Raw genomic sequence first — 13,939 nt, 5'->3', positions numbered from 1 at the left:
AAATTGATTTTCGTACAGCAAAGCTTTCTTAGTGAAAGATCTTGGTGGCCAGTAGTGGATCCTGTTCCAGTTCCTGTGTTGTATTTACCATGTCTTAACCCCTCATAAAATACACTTGTTGATGGGCTCAAGCTGCAGGTGATGAGCACTCCTGGTCAGACTGCTGCCACTAGCTTAGTGAAAATTGGTATGATTGGCAATATTTTTACCCTCTACCCATACCCAGAGCCACTAACTAACAATTATGCTCATATGCTCCCCCCAAGCCATTGTCATATTTTGTAATGGTCTAATGGATAGATGTGTCCCATGCGTGAGTTCATCACTCCTGGTGGAGCATCCCTCCACTTCTTCCACTTCCACTTCCACTCCTTAGAAGTCAAATAGAGGCAAGAAGAGATGTAGGAAAGGCCAATCTGAATTCATAATCTTGTCTAGAAAAATTAATAATTAATAAAGTTTTACAAGTGGTGCAAAGGTAAAGACGTACAAGAAAACCATTATTTTGGTAAGTTATTTCTGCCTCTGTTTCGTTGCTGAAATACTGGAATAATAATATTCGGCAGTTGTCACCTGTAATGTGACAGTTTTCTCTCTAGTTTGTGATTTTAACAGCAAGGCACATGGAGAGACAGCCTTTACAGCCTCCCATGTGCCCAGCCTCCCATCAATGTTTTGAAAAAAAGAGCTGCAAATGCATCCCTCATCATCTACAAGGTAAAGCAATTCCAAGGGAACCAAATTTTTCTAGATATTTTAATGAGTTAGGCATAGAAGTTTTTAGTAACAAAAAACTTTTGACATAGGGAACAAAGAAACTCATTAAAATGGAATAAGGGAAATCGTGTAGTAATGGCCATATAAAGACTTAAAAAGGAATCAAGTCGATCACAAGGTTCCCAAGCTGTGGCTTAACATTGTTAGACTGGGGGCACCAGTTTTCAGAGGCATAATGCCACCATTTCTACAGCTTGTTGGAGCCCCCGAAATCTAATAACCTCTGTCCGACTGGTTAGAGGAGTGGCTTCGCGTGAATGTATGGAAAAAGTACTATCAATCAATTACTTCTTTGCTCTTCAGTTATGAGTACTCCAAGGTCTTAGTGGTCTTGGAAGTTCCGCAATGCCCAGTACGTAGCCTTGGACTCCCTAGTGTTATTTCGCGAGGCAAGAATAAGCTAGTTCCCTCTCCTATCCATTGTCCCCGTGTTCAGAATAATTTGCCCTCTTATCTAGTCTCCTACATGCCAAACCACCTCTGGGTTTCTTCTTCTTTTGACCTGTATCGCTTAATAAGGTCTCTTGATTCCTTTCGGTCCTCACCTGCTGTATAATGCACTATCGCTCTGTAATTTTCAGTTTTGTTGCTTTTCCTAGGACTTATTCAAGAATCGGTGCTGTTTTTACCCAGCACTGCGCGTTAGGAAGACTTTTGTTATCTTGATTGATAGTTTATTGTTGCAAGTAATTAAACAAAGGAGAAGGGAGGAACATATGCCATCCCAACCCCCAGGCAGTACATAGTGTGATTAAACAACTAAGGATACATGTGGAAGTAGCACCAGGAAACTAAAAAGATACAATGGTAGGGGACATTAAGTGCCAAAAAAATGAAGGGGTTAATATGTAGGATTAGTAGGCGTGGTCTGTGAAGCAGTGTCTTGAAAATAATACGCCTACTTTTCCTACATGTTTAGCAATAAAGGCTTTGATTAATCAGGGGAGTAGACATAAGGGAACGTTCTCGCAGGAAGGCGCCGATGGGAAGGTGTATGACAGGCACGTTCCCTAACTTTTGGCCGGCCAGCCCCAGCAGTCTGCCCCCCATCAGCTGTGGCGTGTGTTAAGGAGTTGCACCACAGTCACTCCTCGAGGCCACCCCGTGCAGAGGTGTTGCTTGTCACCCGTCACTGTGCAAGGCGTGGGCGTGTCCCTGAGGGCGTGGTGGAAGGCGTGTCCTGGTGCGAGGCGGAGCGGGAGGCCGAGCCCACCCCCGTGATGGTGGTGCTGCAGGAGGATTCATGCTTGGCTGGCTGAAGAAGAGAGCCAGAGGGAGCATACAGGCGCGTTACATCAGCTGCCTCCTGCGCCGAGACCTGGGCGAGGCAGACATGTTCGTGGCGGAGCCCGTGCAGGCCCTCCTCAGCCACAGCCTCAAGGTGGTGGGCCAGCCTCCTCCCCTTCTTTCCTTATGTTTCTTCTTCCTCTTTTGACTTGTATTGCTTTGTAGGTCCTCCTCCTCTTGATCCTCTCTTTTGCTTATGCACAGACTTTGCTTTCAGTTCCATTCCTTCTTCTTTACTTTGTAGGTCCTCCTCCTCTTGTCCCTTTCCTGTTTATTCCTTCATTTATCTTTCTTCGGATAATATTGAAGAGAGGTAAAGAGAGGTAGCCACCTCTTGCAAATTTAATGCTTACAACATGGATTCGTTTTTAGTCCCTGATTGCAGTGCAGTAACAAATGACTTCTGGAAACTAGAAGGGGGTTCGAGGGGGGCAAAGGTCTCTCGTTAGGGGGGTCGTGGGGGGCAAAGCCCCATGTTAAGGAGGTCGAGGCTCATTTTTTGACCCCCCCTGGTTAGATAGGTTACATTGTGTTAAGTTAGGATAGGTTAGTTTAAATTTATTGAGCATGCGGTGTGGGCCAGTGAAAATACGCATCAGCAGGGGTAGGGGCATAAAATTCCCTGAATTTTTGAACTGGGAAACTTTCCATGGGAATTTTATGAATTTTAGGAAACTTTGAGAACTGAGAAAAAAATACAAGTTTGCCTATGGTGCCTTTGGACTTTTATTTATTTTTTATTTATTTATTTTATTTATTTTTGAGGCTGAGGTTATTATTGCCTCATAGACTCCAGCTTTAGGGGGCTGTTGATGAATGTCCCTTAGCCCGATGGTGCTGCAGGCAGGATTGCTTAAGTGACGCCTATTGAGACTCATGCTGCCCTCTGGTTAACCTAACCTAACAGAACCCCAGTTACTATAGGTCTAGTCTCAGAAAATTCATATATGCTTTGTTACTAATGAGACTTTCTATACAACAAAGTGAGGTTATTCTTTGTTGGTTTATACCATAAGGTGTTGGCTATCATGTGTTTGAAGATACCATAAACTTGACCTAACCTAACAAAACCCTAACCTAGAAAATTGATTTATGCTTCCTTACTAATGAGACTTTCTATACAACAAAGTGAAGCCACTCTTTGTGTATTTATATCATAAGGTGCTGGCTATCATTTGTTTGAAGATACCCTAAACTTAACCTAACCTAATAAAACCCAAACAGTTACTATTGGTCTTGACTCAGAAAATTCATATATGCTTCCTTCCTAATCAGACTTTTCATTCAGCAAAGTGAGGCCATTCTTTGTAAATATATACCATAAGTTGCTGGCAGTCATGTGTCTGAAGATACCCTAAACTTACCTAACCTAAGAAAACCCTAAACAGCTACTACAGGTTTTGACTCAGATAATTCATATATGCTTCCTTACTAATAAGACTTTCTATACAACAAAGTGAAGTCATTCTTTGTTGATTTATACCATAAGGTGCTGGCCATCATGTGTTTGAAGATACCCTAAACTTAACCTAACCTAACCTAACAAAACCCCAAACAGTTACTATAGGTCTTTACTCAGAAAATTCATATATGCTTCCTTTCTAATGAGACTTTCTATACAACAAAGTGAGGTCATTCTTTGTTGATTTATACCTTAAGGTGTTGGCTGTCATGTGTTTGAAGATACCTTAAACTTAACCTAACAAAACCTAAAACAGTTAATATAGGTCTTGACTCAGAAAATTGATATATGCCTCCTTACTAATGAGACTTTCTATACAACAAAGTGAGGTCATACATTGTTGATTTATACCATAAGGTGCTGGCTATCATGTGTCTGATGATACCCTAAACCTAACCTTACATAACAAAACCCCAAACAGTTACTATACGCCTTGACCCAGAAAATTTGTATATGCTTCCTTACTAATGAGACTTTCTACAGAGTGAGGTCATTCTTTTTTTATTTATACCATAATGTAATTACCCTACTTTAAGGCGTAATTTACCCAAAAGTGGAAGCCCTGGAATTATTACGCCATGTGCTGTGTCTGCCTACAATATAAAAGTACAAACCTGTATGAATTTTTTAGTGGACTTAAAGTTAGCGGAGGAGGAACTACCGCTTACTGTTTCCAAAGTTAGCGAAAATGCTAATCAGCTAACGAAAAAGTTGGCTTTACTAATTAGCAGATTAGCGGAACTGTGCCCAGCACTGCCTAAACTTAACCTAACCTCACAAAACCCCAAACAATTACTATAGGTCTTGACTCAGAAAATTCATATTTGCTTCCTAGCACTAGAGCTAGAGAATTTGGCCTAATTATTTCTAATACTAGCAAATGACAAAGCAATAAGGATGACTTTTTAATTCATCTTCCCAGAAACTAAATTTGATGATTGTTTAGATGGTACATATTAATAGATCTCTCTTCTTATGCATTTCCTTGACAGCTGGTGGTGCTGAACAGTGAGGGCCGTGACTATTCCTTGGAAGTTCCAGCAGACATGACAGTGGAACAGGTGAAGAAAATGGCAGTGGGTCACTTCTTCAACCCTCTGGAGGCAGTAGGAGGGGACGACCGAACATCCATTGAAGGCTGCAAGTCAGGAGGTGGGGGCCGCTCCTTCCGCCTGGTGCTGGTGCGGGAAGCAAGGCCCCTCATGGAAGCAAACTCCATTCAACTGGAGCAACTCCAGGATAATGGTAAGTCTTTACTCTAAATGACTCCTTCAAACTCTGTTAAGGATTTAGTCTTGTTTCATGATTTTTATTATGCACCCTTGTTTTTTTTTTTTTTTTTTTTTTTTTTTTTTAATTACTTGTGCAGTTTGTCTTGGAAAGGAATTAAGAGGCATATGACCATCATAGTTACAGCATTATGATCACATACCCCTATCAGTTAATCAATATTTCATAATATACAAAAGCCATGTATAGTGTTATTGTACTCACCGATTTCTCAATAATTTTGTTGATGACATGGATTTGGTCAGTTGTTGATTATGCATTGCAAAATCTAGCTTGTTCTCTTGGCTGGTTTGAGTTTGTATTAATATGATAGTGGTAATTTTCCAGGCTCTAGGGACTATGTGACTGCTCATACACACATTCCTACCCTATGTTTATCATGCCCACTTTTAATTTAATTTGGGTAAAGAAAAGCAAATTTTCAGGTGCTGATGAGGTAAGGCTGAGCATGTTATGGCTGTATTCTAAGACCTTTACATAATTTTACAGATGAACTGCTGTTGGTGGAGCGCCGTGAGGCACCAGCCACAACTGACTCAGCACCAGAGGACCCAGCGGAGGTTCCCACCATGGCCAAGATAAGTGCTGTGACTGCCAATCTACCTAAGGGGAACTACATTCATGATATTGATGGTACTCACCACTCAGATGATGTAAGTTTATACTTAGTATGAAGGGAGGTTATAGTGGTAACCTGAAAAGAGTTCAGGCTACCTCTACTGTTGGAGAAGGTTGCTTAAAAATGGTCAAATAGAAAATTGTCAAAAAACAAACCTGTTTTTTCCTCAGAAATGCATGTAAATAGGGAGTTTACATTCCCAACCACCTATTTGACAGAAGAAAAAAAAATGTCTAGGCACATCTTGGATAGTGTTTGTTGCCAACATCTTGACATAGTCATCAGTCACAGCAATGGAGTCATGTTTAAAGGGATTATTGGTGCTACTACCCCAGGACTTCATCCAGTTTCCTGATTTGAACTCTTCCTATCAATAATTTTTGTTGTTAATAGAAATTGTTATTGAATCAACTAGAGCAATAAAAGACTCACCTTAAAGGAGTTTATGATTTGTTTAGAGTTGATTGTTTAGGCTTGCACATTGAGACTACTGTGTCATGCCTTGGGCTCCATCTCCACTTTGGTCCCACACATACTGATCAGTGGATGACCTGGCCACAACCAAGGATAGTTCACTGAGCATTATTTACTCTTAGTATATCCCTTGTCATCTCTGCCTCTGAACCCAAATGTAATTAACCACAGCATTGAGTGGTTTCCTGATAATTCAGTGCACCAATTAACATGATATGACCAGTCTAGCAGTTTGGCTTCCCAGAAAGCAGTCATGTGTCATGCTGATGGTTATGATGATTGTGACTATATACTTCAGCAAAGCAGGGCGTGAAACCTTGTTAATGATAAACGGTACTTCAGAAATCTTCAGCTAGGTTGAAATTGTCAACACTTATTTTTCCTTCATCACGTACAAACAAAAGTGTCAACATAAGCTAGATAAAATTTTGCCTTCGCTGACATACCTACAGTTTCAGGTTGAGCTCAGGCGCATCCTGGTGACTATGATAGAAGCCTCAGTACGCCTCATTAGTGCTGACCCCGATTCCGAAGACATCTTCAATCAAATCCTGGAGAAGCTGGAGCGTCGTCACCGCCCTCATGTAGATCGCAATGCTCTACGTCAGCTTACAGAAATGGGATTCCCTGAAGCCAAGGCCACCAAAGCTCTCCAGATCAGAAGGTGAGTCTGTAGTGCAGCGACTATGCCTGATGAACGAGCCTCCCATAACCCACTTAGCCAGTAGGGTACCTCTTTGGCCGACTCGGTAAGGAGTGGCTCTCCCTTCACGCTGGTCGCAGGTTCAATCCCAGCCCAAGCAGCCAGCGAATATCTCCTTGTTGTGATTAATTTCTCGTGTGTTTCGATACACACAGAGGACGTGTTGGAAAATAGAGGAAATAGAAAAATAAGCTCCCGGGGCATGACAGTGGTGGCATAGCAGTGGGCATCCTATCCTGCAGTTCTGTTGAGTTTCCCTGAAGGGGTAACAGGTAGGATGGCCCATGCTCTCCGAGGGTAATAGAAAATGGGAGAGTTGGAGGTATGTCTCTACGAGAACGTTGTGGAATAGTGAACTGATAGTGGTCACTGTCTAAGGTCTCAACACACAGAAATTAATCTACATAGAGGGGAAAGTCGTGTAGTGCGGCGACTATGCCTGATGAACGAGCCTCCCATAACCCACTTAGCCAGTGGGGTACCTCTTTGGCCGACTTGGTAAGGAGTGGCTCTTCCGTCACGCTGGTCGTGGGTTCAATCCCAGGCAGCAGGCGAATACCCTGATCTTGATTAATTTCTCGTGTGTTTCAATACACGCAGAGGATGTGTTGGAAAATAGAGGAAAAAGAAAAATAAGCTCACGGGGCATGACAAGACTAATGCATCTGAATTTTTGTATCTCCTTCCTCATTATTTTCCTGCTGGTCTTACATATTTGATATTTCATTTCACTCCACAGAAATGTTATGGAAGCAATGGAATGGCTTTTGGAACAAGGGAGCATGGAAGAAGTAGAAGGAGACTGTATATTTGGGAATGCCAGGAGTGATACTGGTGGCTCCAATTCAAGTTTGGCAGCAACAGCAGTCTCCACCGATGCTTCCAGCACCACCACCACCACTACCACCACACTTACCACTGCCACCTCAGCTGACTCAACCTCTAGTCCCACCAACCTCACTCACATAAACAATGATGTGCCTCAAGATCCTGCTCAGAGAATACTAAATACCTTTCTCCAATATAGAAAAAAGTGGTTCCAGGTTTGTTATCAGTTATTATAAAGTTACAACTGCATGTTCTGTATAGAATTTAGTTTAGGTGTCTGCATAAAGTTTTCCATTGTGATTTTGTGTGTGCATCATCTGAGTGCCCTTCTTTACTCTTACTTTCTCTCTGGTTATGTAATTGGTGTTGATAATACTCTAAAATCATTTATACTCTTAAAACACTATGCATAACTTACTTCCAAGTTTTGTTATGGTCACAGTTTGTAATGTAACCTTCTTATGCATTTTGCAGCCTAATCCACAAGCTCTTCAGGGCCTTTTGACTATGGGTTTCGGGGAAGAAGAATCCATCAATGCTCTGAGACTTAGTGGCAACAAAAAAAAATTAGCGGTGAGTTTATTTGTCAAGGATCCAAGTCTATAAGATTGTTTATATGATACTCTTAATGGGAAACAAACGAGTTGTGAGACCAAGAGGACGTTTATTGAATTTGGCTTCAGTGACAAAAGTAATGAGTGGAGTGGGGGAAGTAATCAAATTAAAATAACAGCATATTCAGTGTAGTTGTTGGTGTTTATCAGCATGTTCCCAAAAGTTAATCAGCTTGAGATAGTATTTTGAGAATGTTCCCATATGCATTTGCATGAATGCAGAATAATGAATGTAAGTAAAATACTCCTGCTGTGGCCAACTTTTTGAGGGTTCTGAAGAGGCAGCATAAAATGGATAGATGTGTTTTGAAAACTGTGAATACATCCGTTTTTCATCAGTATGGGCTACAACTCTTCAGGTGTCAAAGATCCTATTTTTTTTTAAATACGCATTTAAAAGTTACTTTGCATTTCAGTTAAGTACATTTTTTGTGCTAGAAAATGTGCTACATACTTTTGAATTACAAAATTATTTCTTCAGTGGAATATAAATGTCAAGTTCCATTGTTCCTACAGTGTGATGTGCTCCTTGGCACCCAATCTGTGGTGCCAGATGACCAGGGGCTTGATCGAGAATCGCCTATTATTTCGGCTATCCTTTCGTCACCTGTGATCCAGCTGGCACTGCCCAAGCCCAAAACTCTTTTAGGTACGATTATACTTCTGGTTCTCTTGATTAAGGTAAAGTAATAATGTATAGCTTTACATTACCACTTGATAGAAAGTTGTACAAGTGGTACTCTCATGCAACTCAGTAAACTTTAATGTGATACAGATTGCACCATTCATAGCATTTTACCCACCCATGTAGCCATGTCCTCACATGAATATAGTGTTTTCTTTATATGACTCCCTTGTTACCTCTACAGGGTGGCAAATGCAAAAGTCAAGGTGGAAATACTATTATTTGCCGTGGGTATGGGGTGATTGTTTATTCAGTTTTAGCAGCCACTACATATAGTGAAACCAAATTGTCAGTCCGTTTTGGCGTTGGCTCCCGTGGGTCCATTTCTCCCCTGTGCTCTGCCACACAGTCCCAACACCTATTTTTTCCTCTCATATGTTACCTTTAGCTTACATATGAGAGGAAGAGATAGGTATTGGGACTGTGTGGCAGAGCAGAAGGGAGGAAAGGACCCACGGGAGCCTACGCCAGACCAGCCTCGACATATTTGGAAGACTATAAGCTGAAAATATTCATACTATAGATACATTGTAAAAAATAAATATATTAGAAAATACATACAAAATGAAGGGGGTCAGGGTTTGGAGGTTTAAGGTATCTGTGGGAATGTTAAAATAATCATGTTTGGGATGTTTGTGTGTGTGTGAGTTTTAGGGCAAGGGAGGTACTGGTACTGATACCAGTTCTGCCAGTATATGCTTAACCCTTTCAATACGTGACGCAGACGTTGGCATCACAGTATGGAAAGGGTTAAGAGGAAAGGGAAGAGGATTAATCCTCTTCTAAACCTCTTAAGAGGAAATGGAAGAGGTTTAGAAGAGGATTAATCCGCTTCCATTTCCTCTCAACCCTTTCCATATTGTGATGCCGACGTCTGCGTCATCGTATTGAAAGGGTTAACAGTACTAGTATCAGCTCCCAACATCTCGGTACCAGTCAGGGGTGTGGAGTCGGATACTTTTGGCCGGAGTCGGTAAAAATACCTCCGACTCCGACTCCTGTACATAATCATTTATTGACTCCTTTACATAATCACTTATTGTGTAATGTAGTTGTGATTTTTTTTGACTCCACACCTCTGGTACCAGTACTGTGAAGCACTTGTCCCCACTGTAAATATTTTATTGTTTGTTATTTTAGTGAAAATATGATTTGTCCTATTATGAATAACATTATTTTTTTTACATGCAGCACTGATGATGTGGTATGACAGTCCCACTCATCCCAGCATGTGGCTTAGTGACCCAGACACCCACCCATTTGTGAGTCAGGTCATTCGTATCTACCATGCCGAGAAGCACAGCCTCAATCAGAGTCGCTTGCCCCCACCAGCAGCTTCCTCTGCCACCTCCACTGACTCATCAACATCTAATTCTTCAACAGTGTCCTCTTCATCAGCTGAGCCTGGTATCTTACGAAACTTAAACCGTCCTGGAGTAACTAGTGTTCCTGGAGCTGGTGTGACCTCTTCATATGGATTCTCTGTAAGAAGTAGTGAAGGTCAGCCCCATCCCCAGTTTTCCTCTTCTCTGACACCTGGCCAATTCCCTCAGATTTTTATTACTGTGCGAAATAATAGTGGCAGTGGCGCTGAACAGTCTCCAAGCCTATCTAACTGGTTCTCCAACTCGGCCCTCCATCGCTCCTCTGCCCCTCGGACCACCCCCTCAGCATTAAATCCCTCTCAGGTTGCCAGAATCAATCCTGAAGAGCCAATGTCACACTCAGGGTCACCTGTTAGGGGCTCAGTGCCAAGCCGAGTAGGGCCAGAGGTGCCTAATGGAGTTAGCATGAACTTAGTGGAGCCAAATTCTGTGTACAACATGAGTGTAGAGCAACAGTCAGCTGCTGATGTTGAGATGGAAGACTCGCTAGCTGATTCACAAGCCATGGACACTCAGTAACATTAATAGAGCATCAAGGCTTGAAGAGTATGACAACCTAAGTCACATACTGTATCATAACTATTTATACTTGTATATACAAACATGACCCTTGCCATATGTTTTCATTACATAGACTAAATTTAACTAAATCACGGGTGATAAGGGTACTAGGAAGTGTAAGTTTCCCCTGATATCTGATGGTATGAAATTCCTTAAAGCTCATTGAATAGCAAACCGTCACATAGTAAGAACTATAACAATGGTGTAATTGAGAAATGTACTCTGTCAACTAACCTCCCAAAATACACTCACTTATGATAAATTTAATGAATTTTGTATTTCAAAATATTGCTGTAATTATAAACATAGGTAAAGGTAATAGAACAGTACAATAGCTAGTAATAAATCCCATAAAGTAGCAAGTGAAGTCACCTTCCGTCCACCATATCATTAGTGTTATTGCTGCATCTTTACGTAGCTATAAAATATTACTGACTAAATACATTGATAAAACATGTTATGAAGATGAAAAGTTACCCAAACAACAATAAGCATGCATGGCCCAGCTTGTCCTGGAATTACATAGTGTTTTGTTATGGCTGGCCTTTACATGTACACAGTGACACCGAGTGGATTAGGAAATATCTCGACCACTGCAGGACTGATGTGGCTGGTTTAGTGTGTCAGACAATAGGAGCCAAGAAATGAATAAAATGTTTGGTAATTTCATCTTGCTAGCTGAGACCCATGTTACAGAGGGAGGGGGGGATTGCAGTGAGTAGACTGGGAAATACCTCTAAGCACTGTATGCCTCATTAGTGTCATGTATAATGTGTTACACCTTAAGGAGTCAGGGCAATCTGGGTCTCATGTGCAGTTGTTTTGGTAACTTCTGGTCTGTTTAACCAATCATCAGCTAAGCAGGAGAAAGATGACTGAATATTGAAAAAAGTCAAAGAACCTAAACATTGACTAAGTGAAATATCAGATAGTGAACCATCAGATAGTGGGGGAGACTTTTATATATTTTTAAACCTTAACTCCAGAAGCACCAGAATATTCCACAACATTCTTCCTGCCACTAGGGGATATGCAATCACTGGCACCGAGCCAAGCATTTAGGGGACTACTGTATGTAACATGGCTGTGCAAGCAACCCTATCTTGTCCATCACCATCAAGCTGTGGGCACCAGGGGTAGCTGGATGCATCACAGCCAGACACTGCCATGGGTCTGCCTAATAGTAATGACATTTTGCCTCAGTGGGGAAGAGCAGAAGAGAAGAAAAAGCTGCACAGCAAATCTGCACAATTTTGTACCACTGATAATTTACGTGGGAGCTCCTAGGAGCAGGCGTCGATGAAATGATGATGATTTACTCATTACTGCAATGTATTTACCCATCCCTTAGCCCTTCATATAATGCTCTGTATTACTACTCATGCAAATTCAAGAGCAAATAGAATAAAAAATGAATAAAACATGACCTTATTCTCTTGTTAAAGCGAGATACTTCAAATCCTCACAATGAAAAGACATGGGCATTTGGATGTAATTCATTGCATAAAGAATATTCATTAGATAAAACTGTCCATGTCCATGGCAATGTAATTATTGTACACAAGACTTGTGTAGTTATGTAATTTACATGTATATATTTGACCTTGCATGTAAATTCTTGGATTCATAAACTGGAACAGGTGTAACAAAACTCGTGTATCAAACTAACTGGAGTTAAAATTCTGAGCAAATAAATAACAGTTCCTGCTAACCAGATATGCATGAAAGTGGTCTGAATCTACTGTGCATATGTCAGACTTTGTAAAACACTTGTAAATAGTCAAGGAATGTTAGTTTTAAAAACAGACATTTTATATAGCAGGGTTAAACTATACTTTATGCCATGTAAGTAACTGTGCTAACATATAACTGACCACAAAATACACCTAATGTAAGTGATCTGGAAACCACCAAAGTGTATTACTTAACATCAAAGTATGAAGTGCATTTCCCAAGTTTTAATCCCTCTTAAGCCCTCATTGAAAATAAGGTGTTAAGAAGTTACTAATGCTCCCTACTAAAAAAAAATTCTGAAGTGCTATTATATGGTAAGTGATTAATCCTACAGAGGCCTTGCATACCCAATTTTTAATCCGTCTGAACCCACATTGAAAACATCAATAGGATCACAAATGCCATCCAAATTACTTCACTCTTCTCTCAAAAGAAAAAGGTATGCAAGGCCTGGGGCTGTGTTAATAAAGACTTTGAACGTGAAGTTTAGCTTTCAAAGGAAAGATTCCTTCTAACTTCTAGAGATTCAAAGGAAAGATTCCTTCTAACTTCAAGAGTTCCTTAAAGCCGCCAAAAATGCAAGAGTCCCCGGGGGATGCCTTTACAGCCTTAATTTTTTTTTTTTTTTTTTATTTTTTATTTTTTTTTTTTTTATGTCCAGCAAACTGTCAACAAACAGGACAATGCATATCATCTTTCATACTCAAGCTTATATGTTCATAAATAACTTGATTAATACCAGAAAATCTTTTAAACCTTAAGTATTTGATGTATAGCATACACCTGAGGCTATGATCAATAACAACTAAGCTGCCGCTTGGCAAAAGTAATGCAACACACTCTTCCTCCTACAATAAAAGCTAGAAATCTTTGTTAATGCTGCCCCCTGTGTTATTTTCTTAGGGCACAATGTGCTTTTAGTACTTACCACTCAGACAAAGCAAAATTTTAACTTTTACAATGATCGTACACAGTGTGAGATTGTTCATCAATCTCATAAAGATTTGCATATCTTGGCATATAGGCTATATCATATCAGAAGTTTAAATTAAGTTCTACTGCTTTGCTGTCATTGAAACAATGTTAAGCAAGCACGATATTCTTTACTGTACTGAGTTGAAAATGCTACTTTAACCTTGGAGTGATGCTGTGATGATCCAGGCATTTTGGACTGGATAAATGTTAATAAACCTTATAAAGCATGTTGAATTTTACTACTTTCTGCCCTTCAATATATTTTCCAAGATGAAACAAGAACATCAAGTAATACACAACATACCTATAGAATGGCCCTCCATGGTGTTGCAGTTAGCAGCCCTAGCTACCAATCAAGGTGTTCGAGTTTGATACCAGCCTGGGCAGTCGGTATGAGGCCCATCCAGCTGTTCATTCTACCATTCGGGTTGGCCTATAAAGGAGCACCTGGAGAAGCTTAGAGAAGGTAAACTGTGTTAAACCAGATGTCATATTGGCCTTGTGTGTTGGGGTAATGGGTTCTTACCCACAACATGGTTCAAAGG

At 40.6% G+C, this 13,939-nt stretch overlaps 1 protein-coding gene across 2 annotated transcripts; it reads left to right on the top strand.

The window, feature by feature from the left end:
• The first annotated feature begins 1,583 nt into the window (after window positions 1-1,583).
• Window positions 1,584-13,621, top strand: LOC127004633 (ubiquitin-associated domain-containing protein 1-like). Of its 2 annotated transcripts, none has more exons than XM_050872677.1 (8): window positions 1,584-2,158; window positions 4,519-4,771; window positions 5,306-5,469; window positions 6,368-6,573; window positions 7,352-7,655; window positions 7,915-8,013; window positions 8,571-8,703; window positions 9,931-13,621. In XM_050872677.1, exons 1-8 carry the CDS (start codon window positions 2,021-2,023, stop codon window positions 10,641-10,643), a joined length of 2,010 nt encoding a protein of 669 aa, XP_050728634.1. In that variant the 5' UTR covers window positions 1,584-2,020; the 3' UTR covers window positions 10,644-13,621. The 2 variants fall into 2 exon arrangements, with proteins under 2 accessions (XP_050728634.1, XP_050728632.1); XM_050872675.1 differs by having other exon boundaries at window positions 1,585-2,158; window positions 6,362-6,573.
• Window positions 13,622-13,939: the final 318 nt, after the last annotated feature.

This window comes from Eriocheir sinensis, chromosome 28 (genome assembly GCF_024679095.1).
Source record: "Eriocheir sinensis breed Jianghai 21 chromosome 28, ASM2467909v1, whole genome shotgun sequence".
Classification (NCBI taxonomy): Eukaryota; Metazoa; Arthropoda; class Malacostraca; order Decapoda; family Varunidae; genus Eriocheir; species Eriocheir sinensis.
This window is presented reverse-complemented; position numbering and strand designations above follow the sequence as displayed.